This window comes from Bombus terrestris, chromosome 4 (assembly GCF_910591885.1).
Source record: "Bombus terrestris chromosome 4, iyBomTerr1.2, whole genome shotgun sequence".
Taxonomy (NCBI): Eukaryota; Metazoa; Arthropoda; class Insecta; order Hymenoptera; family Apidae; genus Bombus; species Bombus terrestris.
In genome coordinates this window covers 3,257,482-3,283,156 of record NC_063272.1, presented here as the reverse complement: position 1 = coordinate 3,283,156, position 25,675 = coordinate 3,257,482, and the positions used below count along the sequence as shown (strand labels likewise).

The window sequence follows — 25,675 nt, the reverse complement described above, 5'->3', positions numbered from 1 at the left end:
CCCAGATGTTTATCGGGCCCCCAGTTAAAAAGTTGGATGTATATCGGGCCCAGGCCTCGAAACGAGCATTGACGATTTTTAACCGGCTCGTTTGACTTTCAACACGCACCGCCATGCGGACGACACTTCCGCGGACAATCACGTGTTTATAAAAATTAAAGGATAATTATGTAAGTATGCGTGATTTTAAGTATGTATATTGCGAACGATTTAGAAAGTTCAATATATTGTAGAATTACCATATTATTGTTGTTGTTGTTGTTGTTATTATTATTATTATTATTATTATTATTATTATTATTATTATTATTATTATTATTATTATTATTATTATTATTATTATTATTATTATTATTAAGACGTTGAACACATGAATTTAAGTTAATGTTTAATAAGCTGTATCAATTAGAGAAGAATCATAAGAAAAATGTAGAATATAGAATATAGAAATACATATAGATTATATAGATATAACTATATATATATATTCTATTATTACTTTAAATACAAAGATATACAGCTTATTAAAATATTGGGATTACTCCACTTTTGTTCTAAGTGCCTGTTCTAAGTGTTCAATTTAGCAACTTTACTATTCCAGGATTCCAGGATAATGGTTTCCATTATATTCCGTGATCACCGTATACATCGTGTTTTTTATGTTTCACGTAAACATTTCATATCATACAATGTTGTTATTATTACCACGTATGACGTAACATGAATAATGCATTTATTATGTTCTAATGCGATATGATCATACAACGTAGTCATTAGCAACCGGAGAATATGACTTTAGATATATAAATAAATTTAGAAAATTTGCAGAGTATTAATATGTGTTTAATTAAATAAGTAATATGCTACAATTTTTCTATCGTGTCTTTTTTGCTTTGCTTCCTGTTTGCCTATAAAATAAAGTTTTATTATACTTTCTGCGCAAATGGAGATTTACTTCCATATTTATCGTCAGTTATAATTTTTAAATTAAATTCAATGCTTAAAAATTGTTTAATTATAGCGTAACACAATATCTCTTAATTTACAAAAACTGCGTGTAATAACGCGTTATTATAATTTTTAATTTCAATAAATGAAACTACTTTTCAATAACAAACCATATTTCAAGATGACAACACTGAAAAATGACATTAGATTTTTGAATCTTATTATACTCTGATTTAGAAATTGGTATAATATAATTTTCACTTTTTTATGCGTTAAATATCATCAATTTAAGACAACTGCTTCAAGATAAAGTTCAAATATTCCACATAACTCTCCACTTCGTGAGAAAAAATGCAAGATAAACAATTCCGTACGTGAGAATATTCCTAATATCATAATAATAATAATCATTTCTCAAAGTATTCAAATTTCATTAGCATACATTAACAAACAACTGTTTATTTTCCTATGACGAAACGAAGTACATATGTACTTACTATATTTCCACAAACTTTCAAATTACGACGCAACTGTTGAATACACGGCGATTGCCCTATCTATTGATATTTCCATTCAAACCACGTTTTCAATTTCAGATATTTCTTCAATCAAGTCCGATAGGTGCGAGCAGATAAGATACGGATAAAGATAATGCATCGGTGTTAACAAAATTTACAGCTTTCTAAGCCTCAATCGTACACCGGTTATTATCACGACGCCATTAAACTCAACTATTCCAAACCAAATTAATATTCTATCAAAACGTCATTACTTACATTCAACTGCTGTAAGGTGCAATAATCTTATAAAACACACGCAAATCCATTTTATTAACGTGAAATGTAGAAATAATAAAAATGGTATTTTAATTTTTTAAATTGTAGATTAGCTCCGATAAAAATAAAACCTAAATGTGAAAATATAATTAACACCGTGCTAAACAGTTTTCATGCATATTTTGTCGGTAATTTCAGTTCCTTTAGCGTCGATGTTATTAAATCTTATAGATTATTGAGGTTAAATATGCAACATAATGGCGACGCAGTTCGCAAACGTAATTAAAATTCTAAAAATTCTTTGCTTTAGTATTTACCTACTCTGATATACGTACATTGGAACACTAAATATAAAAATAATACGGAGAAACCGATATACGGTAGTCCATTTAAATTAAAAAATTTACAATAGTTCACTGATTAAAAAAAGAACAAAATGACTTAGTATATTAGGTTAGAGATTCATTAAAGCTACTTTTCAATGAATTTAAGTAATTCGAATGGAGATACAACTTTAAAATTGTTGAAGACTTTCCAAAGTTTGATTATTGTAACGTTCCCGAAGGTATCTCTAATGACAAAAATGACTGTTTTTTTATTATTAAAATTTATTACGATAAGTAAAGAACTTTCTGTCCCTTGTCTTATTTCTAACATATCAAAATTTATTAATACAAACATTATTGATTATTTCAGCTATTACAATCATCGCAAGCATTTAATACAAATTATTCAAAAATAATAAAAGGAATAGTCTAAAGATAAATTATCATTCAATATTAATAATATAAAAATAATATTAAATAAATTTATTTAAATTTTGTGTATTATAACGTGTTAAATCTTGAAAAAACTTTCTTTAATAAAAGGCATAAGCAATCTAATACATGTGTATTATACATATAAAAGCACTAAAAATAAAAGTCTAAAAGAAAATTACGATTCAATGCCAATAATAGATATAGAAATATCGCATTAACTTATTTAAATTTCATAGACGTGTAAACAAAGGTTTCCAAATAAGAAGCATAAACAGCCTAGTACACTTGAAAAGAACAGGTCACGATTATCCTACATCTTGATTTTATTCATAAGAAATTGTTGATTGTAGCATATGCTATTGTATGACAAGTTTATAGCGACTATAAAGTGGACACGAAAAACCGGCGTTCCGACTAACTAGTTTTTAATTGAAATACAAACACAATAACAGGGACAGGTCAGCGCGAATAAACTGACCCAGAATGAGCAATCGACGGCAACAGTCTTTTCCCGACAACGTACCTGGTCGTATCCGCTTATCCGCCATGATAACAAGTATCTGATTAAATTTATGTAATAGCGTGTTACACTATGTTATTATGGAATTACTTCGATAACCTACTCTGATAACGTCGTGGTATTAAAGTCACTGTCACTTTGACGATACTTTTGTCATTGTTTGAATCAACCGTCAATCAATAAGTATGAAATTTAAAATAAATCATAGCTGCATACAATCTCAGTTTACGTCTAGAAGACTCACTAAAAGCAATCTGGTTTGCGGATATTTTCCTACGCATTTATTTTCTACAATATTCATTAAATATTCTTTCTATATTAATAATCGCGTATTTTACATTTCGTATATTAACATCAGTATTTGCTAAAACGAGGAAGCATATATGTTGCAAGGTTTATAGGTGAAATAACGCGGGAAGTATGAATCGGATAAAAAGCTGTCCAAAAAGATGCATTCATTGTAAAAGAATTTAGAAATATCCGAACATAAACAATAACAGTCTAGGTGAACTTTTCTTATATATTATCTTTTTATAATATACCTTAAAAATATTCGCTAACATAAGAAAAAGTATAAAAATATTTATAGACGAAATTATGCTAGAAATATAAATAGAAAAGACATAGCAATAATTGTAAAGCAGTTCACACGAACGCATGTCCCGACGGCGGCAAATTTGAGTCGCGAGAGACGCGAAAAAACAGCACGTTAGAAGACACATCGTCGTTCACACATCTACACCTCCCTTCCTTCCCACATACACACACACAGGAAACATGGTTCCATGCAACATATGTATATACACAAGCGCACGATTAAAAGAGAAACTCACTCCAGAAATAATGCACAGTATCCATCCAAGTCGCGGTGGTGGAGGTAGGTTGCGCTCGTCCTGGATTATCAATACCCGAAAGAGGTTTGCGTTCAAGTTCCTCGAACCTTAATCTCAGTGGTCGTCTCACAACATACTTTCGTCGCCTTCACGCCAACATACTTTCGCACGGTCTTCGAAATCTCACTCACTGGCCGAGCTTCGAAAACTGAACGTGTTCCACGATAAGAACACGATAAGTGTACATTCCTCTGGGATATATTTCGCGCCGTAGGTTTTCCCGCGTTTAGTTTCGTGGATGCACACGCGGCAAAGGTAACGCAGCTAGAGCGAGACGCATACACATATAGCTGAGAAAGAGCGGGGAAACGAGACAGAACGAGAAAGAAAGACCGAAACAGAGAAAGAGGGAAATAGAGAATGACAGAAAAAGAGAAAGACACTACGTTCGGAGCAATGGAATATGTGCACGCACTTCTCGCTTGGTCCCGTCTAGGGGAAAGAAAATCCTGCCACCACTGCTCCACCTCCAATCTCATACAATATACGTGTAGTCGCGCGCACAGTTTTCAAAACAACAGGTTACTATGTCTGTATCTTTGACTTTCGGTAAACTTTTAGTTTCTTTCGTTTATTAGTATCAGGTTTTAGTATAGAGCGTGAATCGGTGCGTTATAGTCGCGCGCGGTTTTTCCGCACGCACACGCCGCCGCGGATCAATAATTCACCATACGAATTCACCAGAAGCGGGTGAGCGAGCGGGCAGGCACGCAGGCACTAGGCAGAGAGGCACACGTTTCTGTCGTGGCGCGCTCTCCTCGGGGAAACGCACGCAGCCCACCACCACCGGCACACCAATCGCTCCTAACCTCCTCGACGCGAGTCTCCGTCGCTGGCTGAGTCCCGTACACGTTGCCAGAGAGACTGCACACGCTTCGCGTAACACACACGTATACACACGGTTGCGTTCTCTTGACACACAGCTGACACAACGCTCGTAAACACGCGACAATCGGACAAAGACGGATGCACCGCCAAACCGCAGGTATAAACCGGCACGATTCGAGCTCTTCGTTTATCAAACTGATCCGACTATCATTTTATCACACATATCTCTCTCTCTCTCTCTTTCTCTTTCTTTCTCTCTCTTTCGCTCCCTCTACTTTCCTATCCTTTCTCTCGCACACTCTTTCTCTCTCACTCGCTCATACGTATATACTATCTCTTCCTTTTTTAGTCGGAAAGCAATAGTAAGAGCACTAGCAGCAACACCGGAGCAAGCAATGCGAACATCACGGTCACCGGAAGTACGAACCTGACAACCACGACATACAAGGAATATGACGAGGATCGGTTGTGTGTTTTTTTGCACTGAATAACGTCGCCACGCATATACATCATTCACGCACTCTGTCGAGCTTAAGTTCCTCTTTTATATATTTATCTTTATCGCACAATAGGTTTATACGTTCGTCTCTTTCTTTCGCACGAGCGTTTATCGCTCCCTCTGTCTCTCGCTCTTGTTCGTCCGTCCGTCTGTCTGTCTGTCTGTCGGTGTCCGACAGTGTGTATATCGCCGTCTCGTCGCTGCTGTCGAATCCGTTCCGTGCGCGGCCCCTGTGTGGGACGACGCCGCTGGGACACACGGGCGTGGACGAGTAGACGCGCTCTTTCCACGATCTTTCGACACTATTTTCTTTAATGTACTTACCACTGGGCGAGCTGACGTGGCGTCGCGCGCGCGCGGGGCCTTCACACCACGGGTAAAATTCGCACAGTAATATTAGCGCGCAAGGCTGCACCCCGGTAAATACGAGCGCAGTCACCACTCTTGTTTTTGGTATGCCAGGAATGGCACAAAGAATCTGGACAACGCACACGCCTGCTGCGCAGCCGGTCTGCGCACACGCTGACACCGCTTATGCGGCCGCGGGAGAAACCAGAAGCCGAACGTGCCCGATTAAGCACGAATCTCCCCGAAGTCAGCCGATTACCTACCTCCACCGCGATATACAAGATTCGCATTTCCCCACTCCCCGCGCGGGAGATCAGTCGCGTCACGCACGTAATAGAGGTTGGATGTTGTTGCTCGCTTACTCGTTTATTCTCTCTCGCTCGATGTTCGAGGGGCACTTGTTGAATTTCAGAGGTTACGTTTTAGGTTTTTCGAATAAACCTTTTGATAAATGGCAACACACCAACCGCAAAACGGCCACCTTTATCTCTCTCATACGCGTTTTTTCCATGCAATCTGATATTGGACATACATGCGCTATCAAATATAATGCACTCCTTCTTTATTACATGTACGAACTAATCCGCTTCTGTAATAATAAAATATATTGTACTTTGAAAATATATTTTTGTAATTCGTAAATTATTTTGAGAATAATAATCGCTTTTTTATATATTTCACTCTTTACATTAAATTTAGTTACATTTCTATCGTTTAATGATGATCACGTCACAATCTTCTACATATAAACAGGTTCACGTGTACCTTTTCGGTAGCAAACTATCAGAAATCGTTTATGTACATGAGAATTTAAGAAATTAACCGAAGAATTAAGCTTTATGACGTTTATGCTCCGTTAGAAAAAGAGTTTTCACCATTTCACCTTTAGTATCTAACCCTTTATTCTTGTGTAGTAATTTTCTTTAGATCCAATTCGTCAGATTCACGCCTTTCTTCAGACTTCTGCTCCAATTTCAAGGTCTTCATGTATGGAATTTTCAGTGAGTATATAATTCATGTGCGCTATAAGCGCCATACCTTAAATCACGTTTACCGACAAGCAAACGATATAATTTCCTATCAACTGTACATATCGATTTCATATTTAAGATTTCAATTTTATAAATATGAATTTTTATATCATAAAAATGGTAAATATTTATTACAATGTTATATCACAGGTATATTTAGTATGTTAATAATTTTTAACAATAAAAGTTAATGATATATAATTATAAAATAATTATTTGAAAGAATTAAAATGTTAAAATATAAATGAATTAAAAATTAGTTATTCTCAAACTTAATTTATAAAGATGTAAGCTTTTTTCATATTTTATTTTATAAATTTGCAAATTAGAATTCTTGTATTTAACATTTACTGATTTTATTACAAAAAATACATAAATTGAATATATTCTTGTAAACTTATCAAATCAGTAAATTCTTTACTGCTCGGATAATCAACTTTCTACCTTATCTACAGAAGTCAATTGTAGCTTGAAATCTTATCCGAAAAACACAATAAATTGTGCTGTGTAATTTTTTACTTCTACAAACATAAATATGCATTTATATATAATTATGACATGAAATTAAACGTCCATTGTTATTCGAATTATTATGTATCTCATATATACATATGTGTAAAATAACGTACGAAAACAAATTGCTTTGAAAAATAGAAAGTGAACAAAAAATATCTCCCAAATATGTACATATGAACCCACAATAACAATTATAACTGTGATTATTTAAGTTTATAATCGTAAATAAAATTATTAACGATAAATAAGCTTCATTTGTAGAATTGAATATGTTTTTGTCGCTTACAAAATATATAATGTATAAGTATATTAAAAATTTTTCTTATTTAATATTTAGTGAGAACATAATTTTGAAGTTACTTTTTTTAACTTTTTCTCTCAATGTACTACAGATTTTTAGAGTAAAAGCTAACAACATGAGAAAAGTTTGTTCACTTATGATTTATTGGAAATTTAATCCACTTATATCATTTACATAATTTACTTTTTATAATAAAAAGTACTGGATATATGTGTAGTATAACAAAAACTTGTTTAAGTTATACTATTCATAGAGAAAAAGAAACTTCATGTGTATCACATTTATATATGCAACAAACCGTTCAATTAATCAACAAAACTGACTGACGCATAAAGTGACACGAAAATGAAAGTACATGTCGTACGTATACAATGGTTCACAAAAGTATTTCAACATAGGGAATTTGATGTCAATTCTATGTGTTATAAGGCACGACTGTCATGATATGATTTAATTGGTTAAACTTGAAACCAATCTGAAAATATGTGACATTTACTATAAACAGATATCTAGCAAAAAAATTAATATACGGCATAAATGCTCACATTAAGCGTATAATGAGTGTTAAAAGTTGAGTATTGAAGCTTATTAATGTAATAGAGTGACTGTTTAAATGGTTTTATGATTTTTACAAAATATGTAGAATAATGCCTCCCTTATCCGAACTAGCAAGGAAACAAAATTGTTCGGATAATGGAATTTTCGAATAATAAAACAATCATTTTTTTTTATATGAAATTTCATTTCATCAAATACAGATTGAGATTAGTTGACAGATTTTATATATCAATTTATTTATCCCATATCTTTTTGGTTGTTAAGTAAGTGATATAATGTTCTCAGAATAATTAACTGCATAGAGCTACATTCTCTTTGTACTTCGAACCATCGAACCCGTTTTCGAATGCCATAAATATTTCGACATGAAGAGGCATTTCTGCATTACCTCTTTCGTTTGCTATTTCCATTTGTATAAACATCATTACTGTCGTCTTTGTTGCAATGAAACCATATCGTTACATTAGTGCATTTAAGATTTTTCTACTGTTTCCAAAATCTGTAAAATCTATGTGCTTTAGATTTCAAAATTTTCAATGTCATGTTTTTAATTATTTGTATGGCTTTTCCAACATCATGTATTTTTGATTATTCTGTTGCACTTACATTACTTTTTAGTTTTCTAATTATGTCGTATTTTGTTCCGATAGTTAGAACGCTACTCGAATAAGGGAAAGAATACATTGTATATGAATACTAATGAAGTATATACCTCAAACCGAAAAAGACATTCGTTAATGGGAAATATTATGTTCGGATAATGGGTGCCTAGATAATACAACGTTCGGATAATGGGTGATTAGATAAGGGGGCCTCTACTGTACATACATACTTGCATTAAATAGCATGTAATTTTTATATATATATATATTCGAATTTGTTCTAAATCTTACAAATATAATCATGATTTGACTTCAAATATTTATGCAAATTGAAACTTCTATGAACGCATCTAAAGCAATAGTACCAAATAAAAAATTTGTTTCACTTAATATAAATTGCAACGAGCCATGTATTATCGATATTTTATATTATATGTTTGCATATTAGAAGCATTCTGTAACCTTTTGTATTTTTAAATTTCGTAGAAATGGATAAAGATCTGCAGTTTAATTATGATACTCGAATCATTACAATTACATGTTAATGAAATTTGAAAATGTTTCGTATACAACATACATAATAAACGTATAAAAAAAAATCTACAAGTGTTTGGATACTTTCGCGAGTAACTGTATATTATTTCTGAACCGTTGATAGGTGGAAACTGTCGGTATCGTTGTGCACACACATGGATCGTTTATCGGGCTGATTTTAAACACGACAAAACGCTCGTAAAATCGAATGTCACGTATCAAAATGACGGTCAAAGCGTGCCTTTTGCAGGGAGACAAAAGCGGTCGTAATTAATGCTTTTAAACGCGCGTGCTGTACTGCACCAAGCTCCTTTTGTCAGTTGGACACATTGTACCTCGACAAATGTTTACGAACGACCACAGGGTAGCGGAGCGTGCACGGTGACAGTGGCTGGCAAGCCGCGGGGTTGAAACGCGCACAGTTTTCGTGCGGATTTTCACCGAACGCGACACATTCAATGGGGGGAAAGGTACGGTCCGATTTCACCCGCGAGGTTTAATTACTTAATTACGTTAACGCTCGATTTTCGTAACGTGTCGACGAGCCACGCGCGGGCAAAACGATTCCGTTAGTTTCACAGCAATTTCGTGCCCGTGGCTGTCTCTTCACCCTCCATTGAAGTATAGCCGTACGATACACAGTTGCAAATTCGTTTTAGAAGCGAGGACGCTTGCTAAATGAAATTTTCTAATGAAAATGAAATATAACGTCTTCTTTTGGTGTAACTTACATCTTTGGTATGAGATATTGTGCAGATTTATGTATAAATAGAGCAGGTTTTAATCTGTTTTGATTCAAACATAATATTTATAATTAAGTTAATGAAGTATTGATTACAATTTATAGATGTGTGTAACCTAATATTTTAGACAAAATAGTGAGTGGTTTTGTAACGAATATTAAAACAAATATGAAATAATATAAAATATATGCACTATTTATTATTTATTATTATATATATTATTATTCTTATTATGATATATATACAATATAATTATAACTGTAATTATAATTTATAATATTATATATATATATTATTTTATATTTATCTTGATATTTAAAGTTTACAAATTTATTTAAAATTCAAACATATGTATGTACATTTATAGGTATATATTTTAAATGAAGTGATAATATACATGTACATAAGTATACATATATATTATAAGTGAAGAGATGATTTATAAGGATAACATTTTTTATTATAATTTACGAATATACGTAATATACGTAATATACAGTACATGCTAACTCCCTTTTCAAGGGAGAAAGGCAGAAAAATGAAGTTATCTATCTATCTTATAAAAAATTATAATAATATAACATAATGTAATATAATATAATATGTGTATGTACATATATATGTATAATAGAATTCCCTATGAAATTGCTTATTCACGATTAAACTGACAAATTATCTTTCTTCTTATGGTCTCCATTTATACGAGTTATTTCGGAGGAGGCATATGCGGCATGATTAGTGTGTTGTAAACCTCCCTTAATGTCGATAGTCGTAAAGTCATAAAATTTTCGACAATACTCTTTTCCGCAATTAGAAGTCACTAATTTAAAATCGTCAAATTAGTCGTTTTGGTTGTAGTGGTTGTGATTGCAAAAGATTCACTATCAACTCCTTTCATGTGACAGTTGCGAGAAAAGTGGTAGTGCCGTAAATTAGTTATTGTATAATAACATATACTTTATACATATAAAACCATCATTATATTCTTTTAAACTATAATAAATACATATAATTAACAAACAAATACATATATGGAACAGTTACAAATAAATAACTCACTTTGATAAATGAAGATGTTATCTAATAGGTGGACAATTTTGATATTACTTCCACAGAAAAAAAATGTTATATATCATGTAACTAACACTACTTATGGTAATCTGTGGATTTGAGCATCAATAAAAAAATATAATTATTCAAACGACAATAGATAAAAACTTAAAGAGAAAATATATGGAAAAGTTCCAATAACAATCTTATAAATATGTGTCACTCAGAAGTCAAACTGACCAAATCCACTAATTGTTTTCTCAATTTCGTTTCTCAGAGCTCTTTTGCAAAATAAGCTACCGATTATGTAATAATATTAATGAATTTACAAGATATAAATTACAGGTTGAAAAGTTTTGTTTGTTGCACAAACAGGTTTTATAATTATATATGTTATAAGAACTAATTATTATTCATGACTTAATTGATTACCTTAACAATAAACAATAATATCAATGATTTAACTTATAACTTGTAGATAAATCCGAAAAACTGTTTCTACATTCTACGGGAAGAATTTTATAAGCTATAACTTGTAACTTACTTCTTTTAAAATAATAACTAAATTTATGATATTACTAAGACTAGACATTTAAAGGATTTGTTGGAAAAAAAATTAAAATACACTTTGAAATTCATGAATGAAATCTCATTTGGGGTATAAATGATTCAAGTTACATAGAATTAATGTGAGAATCGCTAAAAGATATTCTTTTTATTGATATTTTTTAAAAGTGGAGCTTATTGTAATTTCATATTAATGTAAAATTATTGGTTAATTTAAATAAAACCATATTTAAAAAACGAAGTAATAAAATTAAATATAAATGATATAGAATTTCGAAATCTTGAAGGCATGCTTATCTAGATAAGATTTATAACCATCATAAGGCTATGTTCTAACTGAATACAGCGCAAGACTTAACAAATAAAGGTTCATAAGCCTAATCAATATAAACGAATTGTATAAGAACGTCATATTTGGTCTTATTTTAATCAGGAAGGTATAACCAATATGTTAATGAAACCAAACCATGACAGTATATATATAAATATATACCCCATATATATGTGTGTGTGTGTGTGTGCGCGCGCGCGCGCGCGTGTGTGTGTATCACATCACAGTAGACATGTTTGTTGGAAATGTCGCTTTATAAAAATTGTTGCTGTGTGTAAAATTAGAAGTTGGATATAGTATTATATATAATAATTGTTATATAAACTCATTAACTGGAAACTGGAACAAACCAGAAAACATCATTTTGCGAAAATGACACCTATTGTTCCTGCATTTGAAACTGCACCTCAGGGCACAGAAGCTGGTCAATTTCAGGTTCCGTTTGGATTTGTGACGTCGCTACAATGGTCAGATTATATTTGGGTATCTTGTTGGCAGAGCAAATAGTCACTGGTACATTGATATTATCAAAATCTTAATGTTTAAAACTTTTCTGATCCTTAATGAAAAAAGGAAATCCTAAAATGTTCGTATTCCGTTATAAGATGTAGACTACGGATATTTACGCAAATTCATACTTTTATAAATATGATTAAAATTATAGAATCTAGGTAGGAAATTGTTTTATCTACTAAATATTATAGGAGGTATTGGAAAAGATATTTTGGATATTTTATTTGTATTCCTACGTTCTAAACATACGGTGCACTTTTGCATCTTTAAATTTTCTATAAATGCACTAGATGCAAGAAAAGTCTATCAATTAATATGTGTAATAAGTTTATAAGTAATGATTTTATAAATATGAAATAGCTTCTCTTTTTTGTTTTTTACGTGGAAAAATCCTCATGGACACCCTGTCGCTTTTCTGGGAAGCGGCGGGGCAGTGTCGGACTCTTACCAACTAAAATCCCATGATGGCCTACCTAAAGCTTAAAAGAGGAGTGTCCCGGGACCTCAAATATGATATAGCTAGATTAATAATTAGGTTAGTAGTAGTTACATAGCCTGATAAGAGGAGTGTGTAAATACATAACTATATGTATTTGAGGATCGTATGGTTGAAAATGCAAGACAAATAAGAATAACAATTATAAACTAGTTTCTTTCCATGTCCGGCAAGCTGAAAAATAAATAATAATAATTGTTATTATTAATGATTTTATTAGGTCATTTTATAAGTATGTAACATCATCTCTTATTTTATATTTTGCATATCTAAAACAAAACCAAATGATAACTGTCGAAGATTAAAATAATATGCGTAAACAAAAAATTAAAAATTATATAAAATGGAAGGATGTATGTAATTGAAAATTATTACGTCATTCATTTTACCTACAAACATAATACCGGCAGATTTTCAATTATTTCGATTACAAAACAAGGTTATTAAAATATAAAAAATTTAACACACTGGAGAATATCGAAAGGATAATCGAACTGTTTGCATTAAAATCTTAATAATTCTTTAAAAGTATTAGTTCTAGAAGGCGACAAATTTATAACATTTTAGATTATATAATCTTGTAAAGTTACATATCGCACTCTTGTAATAAAAGTGAAACAACTCAAAAAACACGATTTTCCAATTATCATTATGAAACATTCCCCGACCAATTATGAAAATATTATTCACTTATGTTCATAGAGATGGTTGATAGAGAGCAATTATCTCGCTCTTCGTGATTCATGTGACACTATGCTATATAAATACGTTTTATGTGATATGAGATGTGCCCTGACTAGGAGGGTGGTTCTTCAGGTGTTTCTCCAAAAACTAAAAATGAAGAAAAAATATACTTTTACTTATTTTCTGAGAATTATTCTCGTTTATAAATTTGATTTAATTACGTTCAAACAATTTTCCGCTTTTTCTAGGAAACAAACTTTTCGAGCAGAATATCTTCCATCGCAAGTGTACGATATATATGTATAATTCCAATATTGTTTTTAATTGTATAAAGTTATCAATAAAATAAAATATGTAAAAGTAACAACACTTATGGAATGATTTAGTACACAGAATATAATATGTACAATTTCATATGTTTTATTAATTTTATTATTTTTAATATACTTTAAATCTACTATTACAAATAAATTAAATATTTTTAATACAAAAATATATGTTAATATATAATATGTACATATATGGTATATGCGAATTTGAAAAAAATTAAATTTAGTTTTTATAATTGTATTTTGCATTCTAATGTATTTATGAGATTGTGAAGTAAATTCTAAATATAATGTTTGGAACAAAAGTGCCTATATTTTGTTATTTATGATGACAAAAAATAAAGCAGTATGTAACAATAAATTTAAACTTCGATATACTTCAAACGGTTTGCTACAATTAGCGTTACTATCTATAAATGTATATACTAATTGTAAAATAATGCACTTTTTTTAATTTCTGGTTCATTATGTATAATCTTTGTAAAAAGCGCAATAACGCTAAGAAGATTTTAACATTGTATCTTTAAAGACAATCTACACTCATTATGTTATTTTATTAAACAGAGGAGCTATAGAGAAAAAATTGTAATAATTTCAATTGTAGTCATGTTTCTTCAAAATTTACAAAACTTCAACATTTAAGTATTTAAGGATATAGATTCTACTCCATAAATAGTACATAAAGTGTATCTAAGTGATCCAAATAAAACAATAATTTATTTTTAACCTATAAGTATGAATGATTTTGGAAACATCCGAGGATATCGCAAATGTGTAAGGTAAAAGTAATGTTACGAATATAGTAGAACTCTATTTATCTGAATTCCATTTATTCGAACGAAATTTTAATAATAAAATTTTAATATATATACTTATAAATAATAATCATCAAAATATAATAATCCATTTTATTTTAGTTAATGACGATATAATACATAATTGTATGTAATTAAAAACAATAATATTTTAGTTATTCTCTCCTGTTAGATCAAATCCACTTTTCTGAACGAAAGTTCACAAACACCTACTAACTGTTTGTCTTCCGATGGATTGTAATAAGTAGAATTTCATTATGCGAGACATTGTCGATAAAATTAAAAAAGAAAAGTTTGATTACATACAGTAAAAGTAATATCTTATATAATAATATAAACGTTATAATTTTGTACTCTTATTGGTGTATTTTTTATTTTATGGACCTCTATTGTATTTTTAATTCTTTAAATCGTTAATTAAATTTAGCAAATTAAAAACTAAAACTTTAAAAATAAAGTGAATATTTTTTAATTTAAGTTGCTTAAAATTAAAATTCTTAATTTTAAGTTGCTTAAAATTAAAATTCTTAATTTTAAATTGTTTGAAATTAAAATTGTTACTGATGATTTAATTAAACATTTTTTAAATTGTTAATCAAAAATAATAAACGGATTGTAAATGCGGAAGCAAAAAGAGACTTAAAAGGCCGTAATAAAGGATATAACGTGTTCTTAAAATGCGAAAGGTATTTGCAAGAAATTTTAAGAGATAGACTTCGTAAAGAAAAGTAGGGTTTTATAAAAGCATCCCTGTTCCACGGATAATACGGGAATTCCTCGAATGCGCTGTTCACGCGATATTTTAATACTTTTGTAGCTTGTCGTTCGTACAAGTAAATCATTGCTGTGATAAGCTCTACCAAGAATCTCACCCCTGCAAAACATCCGCCGGTTATAAGAAATGTTTTTCAAGTTTATGATGCGAAGGTTGGAATGGATCGAACGTCTTTTACCCCTTTCTTTTTAAGTAATAAAATCGACGACGGAAGATACGAGAGGCATCGTAAAATTTACAATAAAAATGCTACAACACTGAGAATTATTATTGGAAACAATGTAATGAAAAACTGTTGCTATGAATATTTTATATTTTTAGTGTTTTCTTGGTAATCGTGTTATGATGGAACAATCTTAAAGATCATACGAAATATATTTGCCATATTTAAAAGTTATATTTTTGTTTTACATCAACTTTGTATTTTTTCTATCCTCTTGAATATTTTAAATGTATATAAATGTCATAATATATTAAAAATATCCTTTGCTTTTTTAACAAAATTTCGTGAATTTATTTCATGAATTTATTAAAAATTATAAAAATTGTTATTTTTGGTCCCTGCTTTTTTACTTTTATTAAAAGAATAAATAACTTTGAAGATCTTAAGTGGCCCTAATTCGATGATCAAGAACTACACAATTTAAAGAATCACAATTTCGCCTTCTTTATATTAATGTTTCTACACAAACATTAACCAATCAAATCGAACAATAATCTGATAAACAAGTTGGAGTCAAACCTACCACTTAAAATTATCTAAATCTAAATCTAATCGGAATCTGCAGTTCCCAAGTCTATTCAGTCGTATTCGAAAAAGCGTTCAATTATTATGGACAGTGGCGGGTTTTGGGTGCTGCAAGCACGGTACCAGAATCGAGTGGAATCCAGCTGAGAAGCCGGGCCCGGTAGACGTCGAACGAGTAGGATTATTCGCCGGTGGATCGGGAGCTGGAGCCGGGACACTGGGGTCGGAGCCGGGGCCGGGGAACAATGTCGGAAACGACGAGGACGGTATGCCGAGATATGCAGGATATCGCGCAGAACTGCGATCCTTCGAGGTTGGGAGCAGAGGCACACGGTTATAGAGCGGTGTGCGCGAGTAAAGCTAGATACATATCCCCCGTTGCACCACTACTACCACCGCTACTATCATCCCTATCGTCGGCTCTCTGTACCAATACCTATGTAACACTGTCACTAACACCAATGTTCAGCAGCAACGCGCACCGAGAGAGAATACGTCTAAGTGTATTACCTTCGGGAGCGCACCGTTCCACCTAAATATGTAATAATATCTACCGGAGATACCGGCATTCCTCGACCTCGAGAAGAATTCGATCAAAATGTGTCGCGATACTCTGCTGGTATGCCAGGTGAGCTACGCGCCTCTCTCCCTGCTCACTCGCCTACTCCTTTCCTTTCCTCCGCCGTTTACGCTGACTACGTCTTCTTCGGCTTGTTCGACCCACACTCTATGCCCTACACCGACAACGCTGGCTTGTTCTGTTCGAACGAGATCGAATGAGAGAGATCGATGTCTCGCCATGTCGGAGCCGTTTCTCATTGTTAGTGGAGAGTTGTTTGATCCTTAAACGTATGATTTTTTTGGAAGTATAGCCGCTTTAAATGTAACAAATTACTTCGATGTTATATTTTATGGAATGTCATAGAAACGTTACGTACATATATTGGCCACAATGAACAAACATATAACCTGTAATATAAATAAATATTGTTTGTAATCGTATCATGGTTTAGAGAAAGAATTCTTTATCAATATACACAGTGGATTGTGCACTTCTTTCATTACATAGCGGAAATTATTACAGCTTCGTTTGTATTTGGGACATATGTGATAATTGAAATACTCATTCCCTGTTAGTACTATTAATTATTAATTTTGAATATTCATTTTCCTTTCATTTTTTTTTTTTAATTATAAGTTTAATTATAAGTCCCATGCACCTTCCAAGATTATTAGTGACCACGATGATGATAATCAGTGGAACAAACACATATCTATCTATAATAGATAATAAAATCAAAATTCTTCAGGAAAAATAAAAATTTTTTGCATGGATCTCTTTTTGTAGCATATTTAGTGAATTTGGTAAGCCATGCTGTGTTCTTTTCGTGCTATGCTTATGACAGGTGATTGGGATATATGATGGATAAAGTTTCGTATATCGCAAGCATCGCAGATATTTGGTTCAATTTTTGTAAGAGTGTATCCGGTTGATGTAACCTATTTTTATTCGTGACAATGTAATTTGATCGGGGATATCATTGTTTCAACATTTGAAACACTTTTATTGACAGATAGTCATTAAATGATTTAATAAATATAAAGTGCGTATACATATTGAAATTGTTTGATAAAAAAAACTGAAAACTTTACAGTAATGAGGTAAATAAGGTAATTAATCCATAATAATATAATAAAATAAAGGATAATAAAATAATACATAGATTGTTGATTGTGTGAATAGATCCTATATATGTGTATATGTATAAAAAATGATTTTTGACACTCCTTTAAAAGATGCGATTTATTACACAATTTAATATATGATATTAAAATAAGAAGATAATGTTTTATATAAAGATTTTCTGATTTTTTAGCAGTTATATATGAGAAATATTTGGGTATCTTCTCTTCAGTTATTTGCGAAGGTTTCAGCACCAAATTAAATGCAACTGAAATATACGATTATGTACCAATTTTTTTTATGTACCAATAAAACTTTATTATCATGCGATATTTCTTAAATTTAAATCTATTAATTAAAGAATTAAACTGCATATAAAAGATAAATACCCACTAATAAATCATTCTGCTCAACCGAAATCGGATCAATATTTCGTGATGTCGAAACTATTTCTCAGCGGAAAGGAATTTGAGGGTTGGGGAATTGTTAAACCCTTAAGTACATGATTCTTTTAAATATAATAAAACACGTGTTTTTGCTAATTTATACGTCATCAAATTATACTTATATATATGATTATATGTTTTACTTGGAAGTAGAAATCAATAAAGATAGACCCTTCTATGCATGATTTTTCTAAATAAAACATTCAAAGAATCTCAATTTACAATACAAAACTATTGAAAAATAATTTTTAGAATCTATCTTAATTCTTCTATACTTTGTTTTGTGTGAAAGAGATATTATGTAACTATTTTATTCTTATTCTCATCGTATATTTGACGCAGTTAAATACATGAAAAATTTCTGTAAAATTGTGTTGAAAAAAGGCCATTTTATTACTTTTATATTTGACGTAAGTAGATATGTATTTGAAGTCGTTATCGAAAGAATGAAATATTTATATATACACATGATAAAAAAAAGTCTTAATCGCAATATCAATCTTGATTGTCTCGTCTATACAATATTGCTAGAATATTACTGCTTTGACATTTCTGCTTTATTCGATATATTGGTTGAAACCAATAAACTTAATTAATGATAACAGTTTCATTGTTCAAATTACTTGTAATTAAAATCGATCAAGAATCTATATGTTTATTATCTCTCATAATGTCGAATAAAGTGAATCAAAATAATTATGTGTATTGTAGATGTTGTTCATCCGATTCATACAGAATTTGTTTTATGGAAAAAAAGCGGATCTGTGCCAATACTTTTCTTCATTATTATATACTACTTATAGATTATATACCTATAATAAATGAAAAGAAATAATGGAATGCTGTATGAATACTGCATAATACAGCATTTGATACGTCTTAATTTCAAATTTTTGATAAGCAATTTTTCAATTTAAGATCCATTTAGACACAACCGTGGCATGTCCTTTTCGTATCCGTTCCGTATCCGCTCCATATCCGGGCATTCATGTTAATATATATCAATCAATATTTATAATTTATACACGACTAGGGAACGGGATTAACCATTTCCAACTATATATTTATTTATATTTAAATGAGCTGTTAGGGAAAGAATTCTTTTAACTGGTGTGACGATATAAGTCCCATTGACGAATTGAAGAGACCTCTTTTCTCTCATCGGAGATTAATTTGTTAGAGTCTTTTTAACTACAGTAGCTTATAATAGACTTACTATAATAGCTACACTTTTGGATGAAGAGAAAAAAGAAGTAACAAAGGAAAAGACGATTTAGTGTATATCCATTATAACAAAACCGTGAAGGAAAAGGAGATTTCCATCTTTACAAGTAATTAATAGATCATGGATTAAAATTTTATAAATACTCCAGAATGACACAGTATTCTTATAACTGATTAGACAGTACTCAATCTTCGCGTTTTTCGCTACAAAAAATAGCGTCATGCAGGGACGAGACGAGGCAAACAGAAAAAATATTGAAGACTAGCAACTGTGTCCGTGGCATGCATGTCCAGGCGATGGATAAGTGACAGGCACGATACGGATCATGTATAAACTGTTATGATCAAAACTATGGGGGCCGATTCGGGTTCGGAACACGGAACGGACATGGCTCGGTTTTGTATAGAAGGGATTACAATAGTCAATCCTATGTTACCAAAGCTGTCCGTTTGTTTGATTATGGGACTAACTATGTATTTTTGCATCCTATTAAGCATTTGAAAAATGCCGATTGTTATAATATTAAATATATCCTTAATTGTTTATAAAATTTCATGGATTTATCACATATTTTAAATGCTGTTCGCTCTCCAATTATCTTAGTCACCATATGACATCGACATAAACAAATCAATAAAATATTTTGTAATTTTCTTAAAAATTTTTGTTGACATTTATAGCTGGTCGATCGTATTATATTGTAATAGCGGTAGACCGGTTAGCAGCTTGTCAGCTCAGAAAACAATGGTGCATCGGCGCAATTTTATCGATGTACAATCGGTTGAGCAAGTCGATACTCGAGTTGATAAATATCAACCACTTTCCTTCGGCACATTTCACAATGTACGCCCATCTCAAGTTTGTATTTGTATTGTTACTATTCGTGTAATCGGGCTGCTTAAGTATTCACCCTTTGTGCGAACTTTTGATATTACTTTCAAACTTACAAAGATCCTTTCACATTGAATTTCTATTCATATCAACAAAAAATTTGTAAGTTTTGTGAAACTTGTAAAGATTTTAAGACAAGGTAAATATGAAAACGTCATGTATTTTAATTATATTATTGCCTTGATCGGCTATAACCTTGTTTCGTTTTTCAGTATTGAACTATACTTTAATTAGTTAGCTAAAATTTAGCTCTATCAGAAACCATGTAAAAAACTACGAAAGACATATTTGAATAAAGACAAAAGTGTAAATCCGATTATATACTTATACTTCGTTTTTAATTTAGATTATAACTAGACTGCGAATATCTATGCAAATTCATATTTTCATACATACAATTAAAGAAATGGAATTTATTTTATTTATTTTGCTTTGAATATTTTATATACTTTTAAATATCATATATATCATATGCATTTATGCATCTTTGAATTTTGTATAGATGTATAAAGATCTACAATTTAATTGTAACTATTACAATCTGTGAGTAAAATTATTACTCGTCACCTTTAAGAAAGCGCAAGAAACTTTATCTGAAATCTAAAAAGACCCCTCCTCCCCCCAAAAAAGAAAATAAGTCTCAAGGGAAAGTTGTAACGTGTGCATAATGTACGAGGATGCGGAAGATGCATCTGGCATCGACCAAGATTTCTTCAACGCGTTAGCGCTGTTACATTCGACGGAGGACGACAGTGCGGAGAAACTTCGTAAAATGCTGGATACGTCCATCCAGAGGAGGTATGGCTTTGACAAAACTTTGATAGCTAAGATGCCGAAGAAATTTCTGCAGAATACGAAAATCCGTGGCAAGTCGTTCGCGAATTCAAACGAGAAATCCGAAATATCTTGGCGTAAAGAAGGTATTGATAAAGCCTTGAGAAAAACCGGCAGTCTATTGCTTTCTACGAATAATACAACAGAAATTAATTGGAAACCGATGAAAATATTTGATGCGAATATTGAGGATTGTAGCGAAAAAGGGGACATTCCGAGGATATCTATTCCTGATGAAGGATCTGGAGATGGACTTTTATGCAAGGTTTCTGTGTTATTTAAATTCAAATAATTTAGTAACAATAATTTAAATTGTCATCATTTTATAAAATGAAGGGCCCGTTAAGAAAAGAGGGAATGTCAAATTTTAACATTTTTATAAAAAAAGGAAAATTTATTTTTCAATATACATACATATAATGTCACACTTTCATATTTTCTCATTTATTAAAATGAAACATCATTTTATTCCTTATTTTATTCTGTATCATTTTCAACTTTTATTTATAATTCTCCGCTTTCTCCCTTTCTTACATTGCTTTTCTTTGATATTCCCCATTTTTTCATTGTATACCTTAACTTGTTATAACCACCGTAATACTCGGAAGATGCCAATTCTGAATACGACATAGCATACAAAAAATTTCAAAGTCAAAATTCGTAATAATTGATATTCCCCGCTTTTTTCGTAAACTCTTGAAATAAAAATCTTATTTAATTTGATTAATTATAAAAATTCTAAATATGGTTTATACTTTTTATATTTAAACACTAATCTATCAACTCTCCCTTTTTCTTTAACCTACAATTATAACAAGCAACTATTTGGCTACTCTAATTACCCCTAGTTATCTATACATATAATAAGACAATAGAAGGGTTGTGTCTCTAGATTGAACAAAGAAAAATAAGAATCATTTAGGAACAGCTCATAAGTTGTACGTATAGTGGAAGAAACTAATTTTTGAAATTTGTACCTTTCTGTTTGATCGTCACATTACGTAAACACTTTCGAACGGATTCTGATGGGGTATTGTCTGTATGTATAGTTTAGTATCCGGGAAAGAAAATAGGATATGTTTCATCTCGATCCGTTTTGTAAAAATCGAGAAATAGCCTGACATCTGAGTTATATGCGCTCCTATGTTCGGCACAAGTCAAGCAACGGTGGTTATTGCTTATGCCGTATTTGTTTTGAAATCGAATCTTTTATAATTTAATATTTTTATCTGTAGGGATTAACTTAATTGTTAGCATAAGAAATATATAGGTATTTCCGTGTATTAATAATTTACGCGGACCAAGTTACAGATAAAAGTTAGATGTATAAAAGAGCATTTACACAATAACTGCTTCAACATGTTTATTATAATTTCATTTTATGAAATCTGTAGATTTGTAACGGAGCGAAGCTAGGTCCACTGATACTGCTGGAGTGTCAAGAATGTCAAGAAGTCTATCACCCCCTGTGCCATCAACCCCCTGTCGTCGACATCGACGTTTACGATCCGAGAATCGTATGGCGGTGTAGAAAATGTATGGATACCTACTCTCTAAACTCTGACATTGCGTCCGATGAAAAGAAAGTGAAAAGGTCTCGTCCACCGAACGACGAGGGCAAAACCAAAGAACCTTCTGCAAAAGTGACCAAGTCAGGGAAATTGAATGGGTATCTTGTGAAAGATGAAACTGATACCTCTGATCAAACTTCATCCGGTAAATATATGTATCCCACTGTTATATACAGGGTGTTTTGTAATTGATAGTAGAAGAGGGTAATTCTAGATGAAGAAATAAATCAAAAGTGTAGCATAACATTTTTTCATATTATTATTGTATGTGAAAATATTGTCTGAATATTTGTCTGTTACTTGTCATTGCATTGTCTTGATTGGCAGAATCCCGCTATAGGCTAGTATTTCCACTTATATTTCTGTGTATTGCATTGGATGAAGCAGAAAACACAACGAAATAAGATATTCATCTTAAAGAATATAGCAGAGTAAGCATGATAAAAGTGCTCCAAAACCAAATTAATCTTGTGATACGTTAATCGCGAAAGCTTTCTAAGAAAACCATTTCGACGAAGCTCTAGTCCTCTATCATTATTATTAGATTAAAAGAGGTATATAGTATTTACAATCTTCGTCGCTTTCATGATTGATTACAGAATTTACTCGTCCAACATTGAAGATTTTGTCGAGTATCTCAACAAGGCTTATAATATGTATGTATCACATACATATCTAACATATAATAATATGATTACCGTTTACACATTCATAAAAATATCATTTTATTCCTGAACAGCCAATCGTATTTACGAGTTTAACGTATACGAGTTTGACATATATTCTATACTAGAGTGCTTGTACGTTTTGTTGCTAATATGTCGTGATTAAAGCTAAATTTAAATTATGTTATTATTTTCTCTCAAGTAACGCAGGTTAACATTATTTTCGGAATCTATTATTTCTGCCAAGTACGATACTGCTTGTGATAATTAGTAAAATTCAGTAAGAAAGATTTTAAATGTCCCCCGTCATTCTTGAAAAATCCGCATTGATAGAGATTTCATCCAGAGCTGACTACAAAGTGTTAAAAATCGAGCTTCTTGGTATAGAATATAAACTATCAATGTTTATAATAAAAGTATTATATTCTTCCTTCTGTAGTTTGCAGCAGATAAAATAAGTATCTCTACGATTAATATACGATAATATAATACGAGGAATGCTTCTGCTGTACGAGGAATGTTACCACTTACTGGATACTATTAACTGCCACAAGCAATGTCATACTCTCTAAATCGGCTATAGACGCAAGTACATACTTAAGCGGTATACGCACACAAATTTATTCCACAAATATACTTTACAGTCATATAGCCTCCATACGACACAAGTATATTTAAATAGTGTTAGTATACGTTAGTATACCTTGTAGTCGATGGACGACGACGATGTACTCGCTTTCGCTTCTTTCGTCTTAGTTTTCCGACTTGTACAAATCTGTGCTTCTTCTACACACGCTCAAGTATACTTGAGTATACGCGATTTGTGCAATATGTATAAAGTAGTAGTAATTCATATATTTTAAAGTTACCTGTACAGTCAAAATACTTATGCAATATTATCATATACACGCTCATATATATCTATTTGTACAATAAATGTTTACATATATACGACTTTATACGCATGGAAGGGTAAAAAAACTATACAAAAGTTGCAAAAATTATGAGTAAGAAATAAACATGACAGGCAGCTTTTATTGTAAAAACATAAATATTGTCACTCGATAACTTTAATAAAAAATTTGTATTTTTAAAATATTCCTGATTTCTTAAAAATACGTTTTTCAATAAAAACAATTTGTAAAACTTCCAACATGTAACACTCTAACTATGGTATCTAAGATTTTCTTCATAATTCTTTATAGGATAGGACAAAAGATATCAAGCATGAACCTAGATAAATGAAAGATATGAATCATGTTTAGGTTAATAATTATGCTAATAATAGAAGTAGGTGCTAAAACTTCGTCGAAATATTTTTCTAGGAAACTCCCTCGATTGACGTATCACAAATTTAGGTTGGTTTATGCGCATTTTTATCGTGCTCATCGGCTACACTTTTTAATTAATTTAAAAATCTTTTTTATTTACATGGAAATTTTTACATTTTTACAAACATGGAAACACATACAACTCAGATGCCAGGCTACTTCTCAGTTTCTACGAAACGGATCGGGATAAAACATATTTTTTCCTATCTTTTTCCTTGGAAACTAAACCATACAATAAAGAAAAACCCATCAAAATCCATTCAGTAGTTTTTATGTGATGCGAGTACAAACAGACGAACAAACGGACGAACAAATAGACAAACAAAAAGGTTCCAAAATTAGATTTTTTCGATTTCCAACCCTTCTACTGTTTTATTTTATGTATAGATACTGTAAAACGCACAGTGAAATAGGAATTATTACTAGATATAAGACACCCTGTATATTTACCTTTTTATTCTTTAATTTTATTCATATATACTAGAGAATACTTATGACTTTAGATGTTTCTCAAAAAATTGGTTGTATTGGCGAAGATGCATCGATTACAAAAAATTCTGTCTTTTCGAGCCAAAAGACGAGGACAATATCGTCGATTCAATTAAGAAAACGAATTGGAACCAAACTTTCAGTCATTCGATCCATAGTAAAATGATATTTGTAATATTAGTAATTAAGAATGTTATAAATTGTCTTTTATTAGTTTTCAATAAATAAATATAAATTGGATTGATATTTTATGTATAAATGTATAAAAATGATTATTGGTTTGAGATTATAACTTCTTGTCATTTAAACATTTAAGTTTTCATTTCAAATTTTGTTATTTTGCTTTATCAAATTCATAGTGGTGTAAATAAAT

The 25,675-nt window shown here is 31.2% G+C and overlaps 2 protein-coding genes and 1 long non-coding RNA gene across 7 annotated transcripts in view; 2 read left to right on the top strand and 1 right to left on the bottom strand.

Annotated features, from left to right (window-relative positions):
- The window catches only part of LOC100646289 (protein scalloped), a 340,073-nt gene extending 334,296 nt beyond the window's left edge, over nt 1–5,777 (bottom strand). For 3 of the 5 annotated variants that reach the window (XM_048405339.1, XM_048405347.1, XM_048405343.1), the window contains exon 1: nt 3,839–5,080. Coding sequence is in view for 1 of the 5 variants with exons in the window: in XM_048405343.1 (XP_048261300.1) it covers nt 3,839–3,863 (25 nt within the window). In the remaining 4 variants the exon portion in view is untranslated. Of the gene's footprint in view, nt 1–3,838; nt 5,081–5,549 lie in introns of those variants that run through there. The other 2 variants (XM_048405341.1, XM_048405340.1) reach the window with 1 other exon arrangement.
- Nucleotides 4,743–6,198, top strand: LOC125384990. Its single transcript, XR_007223895.1, has 2 exons — nt 4,743–4,883; nt 5,076–6,198. It is a non-coding gene; the product is annotated as an uncharacterized LOC125384990 (long non-coding RNA).
- Nucleotides 6,199–21,061: 14,863 nt separating this feature from the next.
- On the top strand, nt 21,062–25,468 carry LOC100647841 (integrator complex subunit 12-like). The gene is made up of 3 exons (XM_012307762.3): nt 21,062–21,511; nt 22,641–22,962; nt 25,317–25,468. Exons 1-3 carry the CDS (start codon nt 21,080–21,082, stop codon nt 25,466–25,468), a joined length of 906 nt encoding a protein of 301 aa, XP_012163152.3. The 5' UTR covers nt 21,062–21,079.
- Nucleotides 25,469–25,675: the final 207 nt, after the last annotated feature.